The 15,012-nt window shown below is 42.3% G+C and overlaps 1 protein-coding gene across 1 annotated transcript in view; it reads left to right on the plus strand.

Moving 5' to 3' along the window:
- Nucleotides 1-220: 220 nt before the first annotated feature.
- SLC35F2 (solute carrier family 35 member F2) overlaps nt 221-15,012 on the plus strand; it is an 87,594-nt gene continuing 72,802 nt past the window's right edge. Inside the window, exon 1 of the mRNA XM_073583004.1 lies at nt 221-366. Coding sequence (XP_073439105.1) covers nt 266-366 — 101 coding nt within the window. The 5' untranslated portion in view covers nt 221-265. The remainder of the gene's footprint in view (nt 367-15,012) is intronic.

Consider the following 15,012-nt stretch of genomic DNA (forward strand, 5'->3'; position numbering starts at 1 on the left):
TTGTAATATTCCTTTTTCCTGTGCTGTGCTATGAGTGTGAATGATTTTCTCCTAAATTATGTCATATCATTCGCTAACTAAAAAAAATCCCATTTCTACATCTTGGACTAGTTACAGAATGTGGCTGAACCTTGTTAGGACAGTTAATGATTCAGCAGCTCCCTATAAAGTGTAGGTACTGCGTCTCAGCAGTTTTAGCCTTTGACACGTGTTACAGGGCATCAGTCACTTCTGTTGCAGCCTGAAATGAAGATCTGTCACTAAAATGGACATTACAAACACTAATGAGAGTTCTGTACAGCTCGAGCCGAGGAGAAGCCGCTTCATCAATGGTCTCCTAAATGTGAAAGAGAAGGTTTTCAATTGGTATGTAGACTGTTATCTTATTTGTAGTCTAATAGGCAGAGTTACGCCAAAAAATGAATGTTATACAGATAATGAAATATGTTTGTCCACTGAAAAGAGGAAAAAAACACTTTATAATAGCCATCAACTATTATATGTAGTTTGAATACTGAATAAAAGAGTTATTGGCCTATAGGGAAATGAGAAGATTTTGGAAACCCCCAAGTGACCTCATTTTGAAAACTAGACCCCTCAAGGAACTTGTCTAGATGTGTGGTGAGCACCTTGAACCCTCAGATGCTTCACAGAAATTTATAACGTTGAGCCGTGAAAATAAAAAAATATTTTTTTTTACACAAAAATGTTCTTTTAGTCCCAATTTTTTTATTTCAAGTAACCCAGCTAGATGTGCGGTGAGCACCTTACAAACCCTTGAATATTTTGTCCATGCATTTATGTTTTGTGTGACTTTCCTTATGCCTGTGACAATTGTTTCGATTATTCTTGTCTTTACTAAATACAATGCAGTCATTTTTTAAATGCCCATTACACATTATCATTATCATGTGAGCGGTGTGCCAATTGCCTGGCTACCTATGAACTGTCTAATTCATCTTCAATTATTGTCTTTTTTTAATTTTTTTTTTACAAATTTTTGTATTAATAAACATATTGATAAAGCATAAAACTTAATATTTACTCTGTTTTGTCCACCTATATCTGTTATAGAAAGTTGCTTTTTAAAGGAAAGCAGCTGAGCAATGTCTCCATCAGCTTGGCTTCATCATAAGTAATAACTTCAGAGTCTGTGCTTTCAATAATATGAATAATAAGATAGTTGGATGTACTTGTAATTGCAATCCAATTTAAGTGTTCTAGTGGTCTGTATTTTTTCAAGAAAGTACGGTAATTCTTTTGGATTGCAGTGGGACCTAAACTTCATTCATTACTCAACTGTTTGCTTCTCATTTCCGTCTAATAGGTAGAGTAACAAGTTTATACATTAACCCTGGCAATTAGCTGCTCTTGTGATGTTGCCGTAAGGTTTATTCCTACTTGGAATATCAATTATTAACACTATCTTGGAAGTTTTTGCTTTCAAATCAATTACTAAGCACGCCTTTCTGAGAACTATCCTTGTTAGGCCGGGATCACACATGCGAGAAACACGGCCGAGTCTCGCATGTTAATACCTGGCACTGCCGCCGGTAGTCGGGAGCGGAGCCTGCGGCTGCATGTATTGCTATGTGGCCACACGTTCCGATCCGAGTCCCGGTGGCAGTGCCAGGTATTAACATGCGAGACTCAGCTGTGTTTCTCGCATGTGTCATCCCGGTCTTAAGGAAATTATCCTTACAATGGACCATCAATATAAAATTGGAGGAAGTCCATCACTTTCACAATTAGCTGACCGGAGGGGCCTTGGACCTCTGGTAAGATCTGTACCTCTAACCCCCCTTATTGTTTGCCAGTCACAATTTTTACATTTGGCACTGGCTGTGAATGTTATTTCAGCATTTTGCAGCACAGTTCTATTAAAGGGGCCTGACCGGAAATACAAGGCCTAGCTACTACCATTTGTATGTGACTGTAACTGGCAAATGGCTGCCTCCCCTCTCAGCAAACTGGTGAAAAAAGATTAATTTGAATGAAATGAAGTCAGTGTACAAAATTTAATTTTGCGTTTTTTATACTGCTATATAACTTTACAAAGAAATCTTATGTACGGACCCTGCTCAGGAATTTTTTTTTTTTTTTTTAATCTGCATATCTGTATACTGCTTGGAGGACTTCACAATCAAACAAATGTTTAAACTTTACAATCAAACGAATGAACAGCTTCTAATGTTTACAAAATTACAAAAACCTGACTAGGTTGCGATGATGGAGAGGACAGTTGGGTCAACAGATCTTCCAGCAGAGGTAGGAAGACTGGGTCTTCTAAAGCTATATGCTTTAAGAAGTGGAACCATCTTCAGTCGGGAGCAATAATGATCAGTCTGCTTGAGCTTTCCTGCATCATCCTCAACTGCCGGTATAATAGTAATTGGTGGGAACACTTATGCCAAGTCCATGTTCCATTCTTATGAAACTGCGTTCACTGATGCAATGCTGTCCCTGGGGTCTAAAGAAAAAAAATCCTTGACCTTTGTATTTTTCTAGACACGATCAGGTCTATCTGTGGAAGAACCCAATGATTAATCAACTACTTGAACAGTTCTTCGTTTATTGCTCATTCTGCTAGGTCTGAAGGGTTCCTGCTGAGCAAATCTGCTGTACCATTTTTGGATCCTTTTGGTTGGATGGCAGAAATTGACAGCAACTGTTTTATCAGCCCAACAGAATATTTATGTGGCTAGATCCTGAAGATGATGGTATTTTGGTCCCCCGTGATGGCAAAGTAGCATTGTGAGACAGAATTCTTATGTGTTGATTCTGTATGATATGCTGACATCTTTGTAGTGAATCATATACAATAGCTTGCAATAGCATTCACCACCAAGGATTCTCCTCAAGCATCAGTCCTAGGCCCCCTGCTCTTCTCCTTGTACACTGCCCCTATTGGACAATCAGTAGATTTGGTTTCCAGTACCATCTCTATGCTGATGACAATCAATTATACACCTCTATTCTTGACACCACGCCTGCATTATTACAAAACACCAGTGATTGTCTTACCCCTGTCTCTAACATCATGTCCTCCCTCTATCTGAAACTGAACCTGTCAAAAACTGAACTCCTTGTGTTTCCTCCCTCTAATAACATAACTATACCCGACATTGCCATTTCCGTGTGTGGTTCCACTATTACTCCCCAGCAACATGCCCGCTGTCTTGGGGTCATATTTGATTCCAAGCTTTCATTCACCCCCACATCAGATCACTGGCTCGCTCTTGTTATCTGCACCTCAAAAACATTTCTAGAATACGACCTTTCATACTTTCGAGTCTGCAAAAACTCTTACTGTTTCTCTTATACATTCTTTTCTGAACTATTGTACCTCTCTATTAATTGTTACACAAATGCCCAAAACCATAAATACACTGGAAAAAAACTCAACCAATATATTAACATCGAAGAACACAAGAGTATATTCCAAAATACATTTATTAAACACAATTTTTTTAAAATCCCCAAAAATACTGAATAAGGATGCTGAGCACACTTGCACAAAAAGTGGAACATACTGATTGATCAATATATCACATAACTATGAGGTATGGTAACTGCATATTTAAGACCTAGTTATAAATAATATACACAATTCCATATAATTACTGGTCAAACAGAATGGAGTCTGTGCTATATAAAATGCTGCAGATGGCACAAAGCCATTCTTATACTTCGAACCTAAATACTAAAATGCAGATATCACAATACTTACAATTATAATCAGAGTGTTCCACCTCGCCCCAACGCACGTTTCGTTGTCTACTTCATAAAAAATAAAAATGTACAAAAATAAATGTTTAATTAATGATTGACATGCTTTGATTGGTTCTTTGTCTGTATATAATGTTTTCTCATTCTATGTTATGTATCCTATGACTAAGGGTGCAATAAAAGCACCTAAAACGAGTCAGCTCTGTGTTTTTAATAATGTCTTGATTTGCCGCATTAAAAGTTTTTTCATTTTTATTTTTTGGTGTGCCGTCACCGTTTCTATTTTCCTGTTTCTTTTATGCTTTGCTGTTTTTACACACTAAAAACAATATTTTACAAAAGAAAATTTTTTTTTTTATTGCAATAGTCTGAGCCGAAAAAGCCATATTAGGGCTTAATTTTTGTATTATGATTTGAAGCTTCCAGTGATACCATTTTTTTTATCGCTTTTTAGTTCATCTTTTGTGTGTCTGCGTGATGAAAAAGCTACATTTTTGGCGTGTTTCTTATTTATTTTTATTGTGTTCGAAGTATGAAAAAAATAATATGACAGTTTCATAATTCCGGTCGTTCTGACTGCAGTGAAATTATGTAAAAAAAAAATTATTTTTGTTTTTAAACAAAAGCTGCATCTTTAGTGGCAGATTTCTGAGATTTTTTGCACTTCTTTTTGTATAATCCTCTTTTATACAAAAAGCAAACCATAACTGAGCTTGGATTTTTTTCTTTTGCAAGAAAAGGCATGACTGGCTGGTTATCAAAAATACAGGGGAACCCACGCTGCTCGTTTTCTTATTATTTATTTACAGCACAGGAGTGGCTAATGAATACTCCCATCAGCAGCTCCTGTTCTCACTCTTATTAGCAGCAGCAGGCGTCGACTGATGGGAGTAGTCCCAACAGTCAACAATATTGACCTGAGGTAAACTTTATACCCCCGATCACAGCTGCGGGCTCATGCTGTCATTTGACAGCGTGGGAACCGCGGCTGTCTGACCGGCGGTGATGATTTTACCGCCGATCAGAAGCAGTGTTTGCCGCGCTGTCATGCACATGACAGTGTGACAAACACTCGGTGTTTGGGGGGCCGAATTCGAACAGTAATACGGACTTCCTGGTGAAGTCCGTGTTCGGCTTCCATGCCCGAACAGTAGGTGTTCAGTACAGACGCCGAACTTTACTGATCGGGCTGGCTCATCTCTAATCTTATATAATTTCACATGTAGATATAACGGTAAACCATATACTTTGAATTCTTTACCTCTCCACTTGTAGCATGATTATGATGATCCGTTTTCAATGATAATTGAGAATTTAACTGTATAGATGCGGATAAATGCAAATTTATCAAGTTAACTCTTTATTTTTTTACATGACATGCTTCGTCTCTTTTCTGTGCTATGGGCAATCTTAAAACAAATAATAACAAAAATGAGTTTGAAAATCATCTGAGACTTTTCATGCAAAAACATCAGTAAAATGTAACATTCATAACCTTCACAATGTGATTATAGGGGTGAGCAGACCCTTGGATGTTCGGGTTCAGCCGAACTTAGTTCAAAGTTCGGTTTAGCATCTAAACTTGACCCCTAACCCAATAAAAGTCAATAGGCACCTGAACTTCGGTGCTTTAAAATGGCTGCAAAATGGTTATAGTAAGGACTAGGGGGCTGCAAAAGAAAGTAAAACAGCGGTAAGAGCCGAACAATTGCCATGCAAACAAGTGTGGAAAGGGAAATGACTCAAAATAGCAGAATAAAAAATAATAATCTTGAACCTGGAGGTGGAGATCCAAGTGGAGGAACAGGCTGACGTGGCGATATAGGTGGAAGAGGCAGGGGTGTTTTTGTGTTTTTTTTTGTTCTCTGGGGGTCTTTTCAGAGAATTGACTTAGGCAAATGCAATTCTGGGATGTATTAACAGAAGCATACAGTCTTGATCATGTGAAGTCCTTATGGCCCTCTACTCCTCTTTGGTCAGACCTCATCTGGAATATTGTGTCCAGTTTTGGGCACCACATTTTAAAAAATACATCAACAAAATGGAGCAAGTTCAGAAAAGAGCGACCAGAATTTTGACCGGTCTGCAAACCATGTCCTATGAGGAACGATTACAGGATTTGGGAATGTTTAGCTTGCAAAAGAGAAGACTGAGAGGAGACTTAATAGCTGTCTACAAATATCTCAAGGGCTGTCACATTGTAGAAGGATCATCTTTATTCTCATTTGCACAAGGAAAGACTAGACACAATGGGATGAAACTGAATGGGAGGAGACACAGATTAGATATTAGAAAAAACTTTTTGACAGTGAGGGTGATCAATGAGTGGAACCGGCTGCCATGAGAGGTGGTGAGTTCTCCTTCAACAGAAGTCTTCAAACAGAGGCTGGACAGACATCTGTCTGGGATGATTTAGTGAATCCTGCATTGAGCAGGGGGTTAGACCAGATGACCCAGGAGGTCCCTTCCAACTCTACCATTCTATGTTTCTAACCAGGAGGCAAAGGTCCAAGTTGGAGCTGGAGGTGGAAGAGTGGGTTGAAGTTTTGAGGGAGAAGGTATGAAACACTGTTTTTTTGGGGGGGTGGTTTTTTTTTGTCTTTTTAGGGAGCTGGCTGAAAAGAACATAGAATTAAAAAATAAAAATCTAGACCCAAGAGGTGGAGGTCCAAGTGGAGGTGGAAGAGGAGGAGGTAGCAAACACGGTCTTTGTGCTTTTTTTTGTTTTTTTTTTATTTGGAAATTAAATGAATGGTAAATAGAATATAAAAATGGCTTGGTGTGACTGGTATAGTTGTCTAGTTAGCCAAAGGTATGGACAAGTACTGTGAGATCCACGCCTGGTTCATTTTAATGAATGTGATCTTGCACCCTTTGGCTCTGGACAGGTGGATGCGCTTGTCCGTGATCATACGCCATGCCATGCTTAACACATGTTCTGCCATGACATTTGCTGCAGGACAGGACAGCATGTCCAAGGCGTAAAGAACAAGCTCAGGATGTGTGTCCAACTTCAAGAACCAAAAGTTAAATGAGGCAGACCCATAAGTTAGTATGTGGAGACATGTTGAAACGTAGCCCTGTCCTCAGCCCCTGCGCGGTGTGAGTTTCAGAACAGCTTGCTGTCATATCCCCCATGGCTGTGATGGTGGTACAGGTCTTACTGTGATGAGGAGGCAGTACAGGAAGCAGAGTAGGGGGAGGAGGCAACTTGGACAGAAATGTCCTGCAATCCTCAGTGGTGGTAGGAAATGGCCTCTGTCCCACCCACCCATACATTTACTCAGTGGGCAGTTAGGGAGATGTAACGTCCCTGGCCGTGCTGCTTCACATATTGGTAGTTATGTAGACCTTGCCACTGATGGCGTTGCGCAGTGCACACCTGATTTAGTCCGCATCGTGTGGGTTAGGCAGTTACAAAAAACAGTTACAGGAGTGAGGGCCCTGCTGCTCACAAGCTTACAATCTATAATGGAATAGACTAGCACAATAAGTAGTATGTGCTATTATGTACGGTCCAGCCGTCATTATAATAAATAAGCGTTTTCATATCAAGCTGCATAATCCGCTCATCAGCAAGGATATGTCTGCTTGCAGTTACTGTGTGCTATGGGGTGCATGGAGATGGGGAGACTGATGAATAGGATGGAGTACATTATTATTAAAAACATTTAGGAGGGAACAGGGGAGAGTTAGGTTATTGAGTTGAGGTGATAGACTTGTCTAAACAGTTTTAAAGCACACTAAAAAACATATGGGCTAGATATTAGTCAGATCACTTGGGGTAGTGCATTCCAGTAAACTGGCGCAGTATGAGAGAAGTCTTGGAGATGGAGGTGTGAGGTTCGGATTATGGAGGATGCTAGTCTTAAATCAGTTGCAGAATGGCTGATAGAAATGAGGGATGAGATATAGGGTATAAGTAATAGCCAAAGAGAAAACAGAGTAACACCACATAGAACTCATTATACATACCAGATTGCTTAAAAAGTACATAACAAAAGAAGATGCTGAGAGCATGTATATGTGAAATAGTGCAAAGTATTAGTGGAACAGTCACTGTAAGTATGGTGTCTATGCAAGTCAGCAATCAAATCAGGGAACAGGAGATTTTAATAGAAGTTACCAGCCGCTGTAATTAAAAGGAGTGTGATGTCACCAAAGAAGGAAAACTGGAGCTGATGTGCTGAAATACGTGGTCATATGACCGCAGTGGCAGTGTGTAGATCCTAGAAGCTGAGCCACATCTGTTAATAGGTGCATGATCTGGTGACCACAGTGATGGTGGGCGGACCCCCGAGATAAGGCAGCAGTGAGGTGGGATGGACCCTAGGTGGAAAACATACCCTATGCTAATCATCCTCAAGGTGATGTATCTATGGGCGGAATAGTGATGCGGCAACTGAGGGCGGGGAGGTGAGATCATCCCGGAATAGTGATGCGGCAACCGAGGGCGGGGAGGAGAGATCATCCTGGAATAGTGATGCGGCAACCGAGGGCGGGGAGGAGAGATCATCCTGGAATAGTGATGCGGCAACCGAGGGCGGGGAGGTGAGATCATCCCGGAATAGTGATGCGGCAACCGAGGGCGGGGAGGAGAGATCATCCTGGAATAGTGATGCGGCAACCGAGGGCGGGGAGGTGAGATCATCCTGGAATAGTGATGCGGCAACCGAGGGCGGGGAGGAGAGATCATCCCTTCAATTAAGATATAAATAGCATGGCTTATGCGGTAATAAGAATAATGTGCATCCCGATATAAGAGGAACATTCATTCAAGGTAAAGATTGTGAAGCATCCCCACAAGGTGACAATGAGTTATGGTTTATGTTCTAAGGTAATCGCTGTAATTCAGGGCGATACTGATAGAAAAAATAATGGTTTTACTGACAAAGGAAACATTCTTTATACACATGAAAATAATTTTTCTAAAACATGGGGGTGTAAAAATGACTCTGGACAAAAACATATTAAAACATATTATGCAAGGTGTCTCATCCATTTTTTCTTCCCAGTCATAACTCTTATTTTTCTGTCCACATTGACATGTGAGGACTTGTTTTTTGGGGGGAAGAGTTGTACTTTTGAATGTCACCATTCATTTTGCCACATAGTGTACTGGAAAACGGGAAAAAAATTACAAGTGCTGTGAAAAAAGACACAATTCTGACATTGTTTTTTGGGAATTGTTTTTACAGTTTACATTTTCTGGCATAAATGACCATGCAATGTGATCCTCTTCTTCAATACAATTACAGTAATACCAAATATGTCCAGTTTTTTTTATTATTTTAGTGGTGAAAAAAAATCCAGAAATTTTCAAAACACAATTTTGGGGCTGTGTCGCAATTTTCTAAGACCCATAACATTTCAAATTTTTATTTTTCAGCTGATAGAGCTGTGTGATGGCATACTTTTTTGCAGGGTGAGATGTTGTTTTTATCAGTACCATTTTGCATGGCCTGTTACAGACTTCTTTTTTTTTTTTTAAATTGCGGAGACCAAAAAAATTTAAGTTTGGCATTCCTGAATTTTTCCGTTGACGGTGTTTTGCCAATCGGGTTAGTTATGTTTATATTTTGATAGATAGGACTTTTATGAACTTGGGGATACGCCATACAGTTGGGAAAATAAGTGTTGGATACACTGCCAATTTTGCAAGTTTTCCCACCTACAAAGAATGGAGAGGCCTGTAATTTTTATCTTATGTACACTTCACCTGTGATAGACAGAATCTAGAAAGAAAAAAACAAAATCACATTGTAGTATGATTTTTACATAATTAATTTGCATTTTATTGCTTGAAATTTGATACAATTAAAAACAACTTAATATTTGGTACAGAAAACTTTGTTTTCAATTACAGAGGTTAGACATTTCCTGTAGTTCTTGACCAAATTTTCACACAGTGCAGCAGAGATTTTGACCCACACCTCCATACAGACCTTCTCCACATCTTCCAGGTTTCGGGGTTGTCGCTGGGAGTTTCAGATCCCGCAAAAGATTTTCTATTGGGTCTGGTGAGGCCACTCCAGAACCTTGAAATGCTTCTTCCTTAGGATCCACTCCTTATTTGCCCTGGCTGCGTTTTTGGTCATTGTCATGATGGAAGACCCATCTTCAGTGCTATTACTAGGGGTCCCGTTACACTAAGCGACGCACCAGCGATCCCAACAACGATACGACCTGGTAAGGATCGCTGGTACATTACTACATGGTCGCTAGTAAGCTGCCAAACAGGCAGATCTATTCAACAACGCAGCACCGATACGGCAATCCGTATAACGACCTTGGCGGTCTTTGGGACCTTGTCACACAGCAGCTATTCTGACGACTCCCGCCTGTGTCCCTGAGTTCTGCGTCGCCAACGAGGTCGCTCGTCGGCGTTAAACACAGCGATGCATGCTGGCCAGCGGGACACCAACGATCAAAAAATAACCCAGGACATTCGAGCACGATCAGCGATATCCAGCGAGGGGGCCGGTCGCCGCTTTGTGTCACACGTAGCGAGATCGCTGGTGAGGTCGCTGTTGCGTCACAAAACCTGTGACATTTCAGCGATCTCGCAAACGATCTCGTTATGTGAGACGGGGACTTAAGGGAAGGAGGTTGTTGGCTAAAATCTCACGATATATGACCCCATTCATCATCCCTTCAATACGGTGCAGTCATCCTGTCCCCTTTGCAGAAAAGCACTCCTAAATTCCTAACCTTTCTCAGAATCATCCTTACCCCATGAGGTAAGAGTTTGCTTGAAGCCCTGGACCGAGGAAGATAGACAGTCATTTTGTGTTTCTTTTATTTTCTAATAATTGTGCCAATAGTTGTCAAGCTGCTTGCCTATTGTCCTGTAGTCCATCCCATCCCAGGTAATGATGTTAGAAAAACTAACAGGTCTGTAAGAGGCAGTATTCTTGCTGGTTGGTCGGTGATCAAATACTTATTTAATTTAATAAATTGCAATTTAATTATGTAAAAATCATAGAATGTGATTTTCTGCATTTTTTTTATTGATTCGGTCTCTCACAGGTGAAGTGTACCTACGATAAAAATTACAGACCTCTCCATTCTTTGAAGGTGGGAAAATTTGCAAAGTTGTCAGTGTATCAAATACTTATTTTCCCCACTGTGTGTGTATTTGTTTCTATTTATCTTTATTTTCAATGGGGGAAAAGGGGTGATTTGAACTTTCATTTTTTAGCATACAACAGAGTGGCAAATTTGGAGTGGGGACACAGGAGACATGGTCCTTTCCTCAGAAAGTCGGGAGCGGCAGATGTGGAGCAATGTTTAGGGCCCAGAAAAAAAAATAAATACAGTAGACCCATAATATATTTCCACACCATCCAGAAACAACTAATCTACTCTTAAAGGGAAACAAAAGAACAATATAAAAATTGAAAAAACAAAGCAGATATTAAAGTAAAGCTGTCAGCAGGATCCCCCAGAACTTATTATATATGCAAATGTAGCTCTTTTGCCGGCGTCACTTGTCATGCCGGGTCCCGCTCTGCCTGCTCCCTGGGTCTCCCCCTGACTTCCTGCTCCAGCCGCCGCGCGGCACCCCCGGTCTCCCGTCCTGCAGCTCTGCACAAGGCTTCCTCCTTCTCATCTGCTCCTGTCCCGCGCATGCGCTTTAGGCCATGGGCGCGCGCTCTTCCCCTCACTTAACCCCTTCTGCACCAGCCCTGTGGAGCGATTACCAATCAAGCTCCAGCACAGGGTATGTCAGGCGGCTCCTCCCTCATGGAGGCGCCTGATTATCGTGTGCCTTCTGTACGGTACTCTGGCCCCGTCTGGTCACTCCTGTCTCCAGTTGCTCCTGACTCCGGTCACTTCTGACTCCTGTCGCTCCTGTCTCCAGTCGCTCCTGACTCCGGTCGCTCCTGACTCCTGTCGCTCCTGACTCCTGTCGCTCCTGACTCCTGTCGCTCCTGACTCCGGTCGCTCCTGACTCCAGTCGCTCCTGACCCTCTGCCTTGTTTGTCTCATCCGCACCTGAGCCGCCCATCTTGGTATCAACTGTCGCGGTATTCGACTCCTTCGGGCCTGCTCCTAACAGTCCCTGTATAGGGGTCGGCACCACCTGGCCAGCTCGCCCCAGGGATCCCGGTACCGTGACCCAGAGGGTTCACTCTTGCTACTCCTTACATAATGGCTCCTATTTAAAACTGTCCCTTGATATGCAGGAAATATGTTATAGTGGGTGCGGACCCACAAAACCATGGACCGGGGAAAACCTGTAGGGGCGTAACTAAGTGACCACCCGGTTCTTCACTAGAGCCCCTGATGGTGTAGTTAGACTTGAGCCACAGGTGGTTGCAAGGTACCAGTCCAGGACAAACCTCAGAACTGCAGCAACTGACCACGAGGAGACAGGGACGAAGGTACAGACTTAGAGTAGCTAGTAGACCAGGAACAGGATCACTGCCAGAATGGATATTGGAGATGGTTTAGACGGAACAGATACAGGACAGTAGGGCGGGCTTAGGGTTCAGGCAGGACGAACATGAGGTACAGGCTCAGACAGGAAGGACTCGGGGGTCTGACAGGACACACTCAGGAACGGGGACCTGAAAACTAAGTAGCAAGTGCAAGACTGACTAGACACTAACGTTGCTCAGACACCTCCCTGAGGTGCCAGAACAGCAGAACTTATTTTATACCATTGGGCACTGAAGAAAAAATAATTACCGTACATTTTTACCCCAAAATTTGTCCCACAATTTCTGCTGAATGTAGAAATACTCCATATGTGGCTGTACAGTACTGCTTAGCGACACTGTGAGATTTGCCTCCTGGAGTGATTTTTCTAGATTAGTTTGCGGACTCCATATACAGAGCCCCTAAGATCTAGAAGAGCAGAATCCTCCTTCTAGTGACCCCATTTTGTAAATTTAGATTTTGTCTCCATGGGTGGTTTCCAAAAACAGGCAGCAATGAATGTTGGCGAATGAAAATTGCTAATCTACTGTTGTAGTGCCCGTGCGTTATGTCAGCTTTTGCTTCTTGGGACATGAATCCCATAAATTAAGAATTCCCTCATTGCTCCAAAAAGCCGGATTACTTACCGGTAATACCCTTTTAATGAGTCCATGACAGCACCCACTGGAGGTAGAGGGATCCGCCCCATAGGAACAGGAAACCTACAGAGAAAATAAAAGGGGGCGGTCCGCCTCTCCTCCTCAGTTGTATTTCAGAGTACCAGGAGGACCGCCAAGTGTTAGGCAAAGTTCTATCATTTTAAGTTTAACTTATTTACTTTTATATTTAAGGAATACACTTTAATACGTGGTGTATTTATCGTTATTATCTTCATAGGGAGGGATGTGAGCGGGGGCTGTCATGGACTCATTAAAAGGGCATTACTGTTAAGTAATACGACTTTTTACCATTCGCCACGACAGCACCCACTGGAGAAATTCCAGAGACCATCATCCGGGTGGGACCACCGTGCCAAGGACAGTCCTGCCAAAGCTTAGGTCAGAAGTTGACGAGAGGTCAAGTCTATAGTGATTATAGAAGGTAGAGGGGGTTGACCAAATTGCCGCCTTACATATGGATTCGATTGGAACGTCTCCCCTCTCGGCCCAAGAGGATGCCATTGCTCTAGTAGAATGTGCTCTGATGCTCTCCGGAGGATCTTCATTTTTCGCGGAGTAAGCTAATCGGATGGCGTCCCTGATCCATCGGGACAAGGTGCTCTTCGTGACTCCGTACCCCTTCTAACAGCCCTGAAAGGATATGGGCAGAGCCCTACACTGCCTCCAGCTCCTGGATCTTTTGATGTATTTTAATACAGTTCTCCTAACGTCTAGGGTGTGAAATTTCTGTTCTTCGGGAGTGGAGGGGTCCCTGAAGAAAGTGGGGAGAAGTAACTCTTGTGATCTATGGAATTTTCCTGATACCTTAGGAAGGTATGAGGGGTCTGGTTTCAAAACCAACCTATCCTGATATATCTGTAAAAAGGGTGGCTCTATGGATAGGGCTTGAATGTCGCTAACTCTCCTAGCAGATGTTAGTGCTACTAAGAGGGCCATTTTGAGTGACAAGTATTTTGGAGATGGTGTCTATTGGTTCAAAAGAGGCTCCCGTTAGGGCGTCTAGGACCAAGTTTAAGTCCCAAGGAGGGATTCTAGGTATGTGAACAGGGGCCATTCGTTCACAAGCTGTAATAAATCGGGACACCCATTTTTTCCCTGCTATATTATGGCCATAGAGTGTCCCTAATGCAGACACATGGACTTTCAATGTATTTACTGCCAGACCCAGTTCTTTTCCTTTTTGTAGAAATTCCAAGATAGGAACTATCGGAATTTCTGTGGAATGAGAGGTTGTATGGAACTGCAGGAATTTTCTCCATATTTTGGTGTAAATTTGGGTAGTAGACTGCTTCCTGCTCTGTAGGAACGTAGTAATTAGTGTTTCGGAAAATCTTTTTGATATTAGTAGCTGCCTCTCAAATTCCATGCCGTCAAGTGTAGGCTGTCCACCTGGGGGTGGAAAAAAGGGCCTTGGGAGAGTAGGTTGGGGATCGAAGGGAGGACCCAAGGATCTGATATCGACATGGATCGTAGCCATGAGAACCACGGTCTCTTGGTCCAGACCGGTGCTATTAAAATTATCCTCGTCTTGTCCTCTCTGATCTTCCAAATGACCTGTGGTAGAAGGATTATCGGGGGGAAGGCATATGCTAGGTCGAATTTCCATGGGGCTTGAAGGGCGTCTAGTAAATCTGGATGATCCGTCAAGGACAGGGAAGCAAATTATTTTACTTGTCTGTTCTTTTTCGTGGCAAATAGGTCTACTTGAGGCTGCCCCCATAGAGCTATTATGTCCTTGAAGATGCGGTGATTTAGGAGCCACTCTCCCTGCCGAAGTGTATGTCAACTTAAGAAGTCCGCTTCTTGGTTGTTCTTTCCCTTGATGTGGAGGGCAGAAAGGGACAACAAATAATTTTCTGCTAAGCTTAAGATTTTTGCTGCAGAAGACATCAGAGTCTCTGATCGAGTACCTCCCTGTCTGTTTAAATATGCCACTGTGGTGGTGTTGTCCGATAAAATCCTGACATGCTTCTGCTGGAGCTGTGGAAGAAAATGATGTAATGCATTATCTACTGCCGTCAGCTCCTTTTAATTCGATGAATATTGTAGTTCCTCCTTACTCCACCTTCCCTGACAGAAGCTATTCCCCATATGGGCTCCCCAGCCATGGGGGCTAGCATCGGTTGTTAAAGTATGGGATGGTGATATTACCCATGGAACTTCTGCGGTCAAATGGTTA

Source organism: Dendrobates tinctorius, unplaced genomic scaffold, assembly GCF_039654945.1.
Source record: "Dendrobates tinctorius isolate UK_male_01 unplaced genomic scaffold, ASM3965494v1 ptg000075l, whole genome shotgun sequence".
NCBI lineage: Eukaryota > Metazoa > Chordata > Amphibia > Anura > Dendrobatidae > Dendrobates > Dendrobates tinctorius.